The sequence below is a fragment of the Mirounga leonina genome, unplaced genomic scaffold (genome assembly GCF_011800145.1).
Source record: "Mirounga leonina isolate KUSES-001 unplaced genomic scaffold, KU_Mleo_1.0 Mir_114, whole genome shotgun sequence".
NCBI classification, from domain to species: Eukaryota; Metazoa; Chordata; class Mammalia; order Carnivora; family Phocidae; genus Mirounga; species Mirounga leonina.
In genome coordinates, this window is record NW_023270265.1 from 18,957,557 (window position 1) to 18,959,142 (window position 1,586).

Genomic DNA, 1,586 nt, shown 5'->3' on the forward strand with positions numbered 1-1,586 from the left:
CATGGACTCTCTGCAGCTCACCCGTTCCCGAAAATGCCCAGGAATGTGAACGAATCCTGGTTTTTTGGACAGGGCCCTTAGTTCTCCAAGTTATGCCACCAGGCATGGGCCAAACAAGCCACTAATGCGGTTAGTGAATGGAGTTAGCCAGTCGGGTGAGAAGGCCTCCCAGCTCCACAGCGAGGTGATCAGCAGACATTCAAACTGTGGAGAGCCACAAGGATGGTGTCAAAAAGACTGGGTTCAGCTTGAGTTTTGCCCATGCTCTGGAAAACCTCTCTCTTTCACCCTTTGGTTTTAGTTGTTTTTTCTACTCTCTCACTCTCCTGCTCTCTCCTTGTGTCCTCATACCCTTTCTTCTCTTCCCATTAGGGTGGTGCTGTTCACAGCCCATGGCAAATCCAGGACAGCCTGGCCTAAGACATTTTATCATCACATGGACACATAAACCAAGTGTTCCATTAAAACCTTGGTGGGAACTTTTGATCAGGATTTGACACACCTGTTGTTCCACAGCCTGAAGATCTGCCTTGACTTAGACCCTTTCAGAGCTTTCCACTTGGGAAAGCACCTGTCTATAATTTTATTCATTTTCTTTCTTTTCTTTTTTAAAGATTTTATTTATTTATTTATTTGAGAGAGAGAGAATAAAAGACAGCAAGCATGAGCAGGGGGAGGAGCCGAGGGAGAGGGAGAAGCAGACTCCCCACTGAGCAGGGAGCCTGACCCCGGGTTCAAGCCCAGGACTCCAGGATAATGACCTGAGCCAAAGGCAGATGCTTAACTGACTGAGCCACCCAGGTGCCCCTTTATTCATTTTCTCCTTTGTGTTTGGCACTAGGAGCATTAAACTCTACCTCCTCTGAACCTTCCTGGTTGACCTTCAGGGTTACTTTAGAGCGATCCTACATTCTTTTCCTCAGTCTGTAAAAGCTCATCAACTCTGTATGAACCTAAGATATTTTAGAAAGCAATACGGGGGAGAGACGGGAAAGGGCGCAGGGTTTGAAACATGGCGGGCGACGTGGATCAGCAACAAACTACCAACACTGTAGAAGAGCCCCTGGATCTCATCAGGCTCAGCCTGGATGAGCGAATTTATGGGAAAATGAGAAATGACAGAGAGCTTCGAGGCAGATTACATGCTTACGATCAGCATTTAAATATGATATTGGGAGATGGGGAAGAGACTGTGACTACTATAGAAATTGAGGAGGAAACATACGAAGAGATATATAAATCAACAAAACGGAATATTCCAATGCTTTTTGTCCGGGGAGATGGTGTACTAGTTGCCCCTGCATTAAGAGTTGGCTGAAACATGGGGCGCCTGGGTGGCTCAGTCGTTAAGCGTCTGCCTTCGGCTCAGGTCATGGTCCCAGGGTCCTGGGATCGAGCCCCACATCGGGCTCCTGCTTGGCGGGAAGCCTGCTTCTCCATCTCCCACTCCCCCTGCTTGTGTTCCCTTTCTCGCTGTGTCTCTCTCTGTCAAATAAATAAATAAAATCTTAAAAAAATATATCTTTAAAAAAAAAAAGTTGGCTGAAACAAAGAATTTATCATGTATGGAATATAGGAGCTTTTGT

At 46.3% G+C, this 1,586-nt stretch overlaps 1 protein-coding gene across 1 annotated transcript; it reads left to right on the forward strand.

Moving 5' to 3' along the window:
* The first annotated feature begins 1,012 nt into the window (after positions 1–1,012).
* On the forward strand, positions 1,013–1,333 carry LOC118020688 (U6 snRNA-associated Sm-like protein LSm3). The gene has a single exon (XM_035020472.1). It carries the CDS (start codon positions 1,013–1,015, stop codon positions 1,316–1,318), a length of 306 nt encoding a protein of 101 aa, XP_034876363.1. The 3' UTR covers positions 1,319–1,333.
* The last annotated feature ends 253 nt before the right edge of the window (positions 1,334–1,586 follow it).

Bases quoted from the DNA above. Each gene is read 5' to 3' on its own strand.
- LOC118020688 (XM_035020472.1), top strand. From the start codon at position 1,013: ATGGCGGGCGACGTGGATCAGCAACAAACTACCAACACTGTAGAAGAG.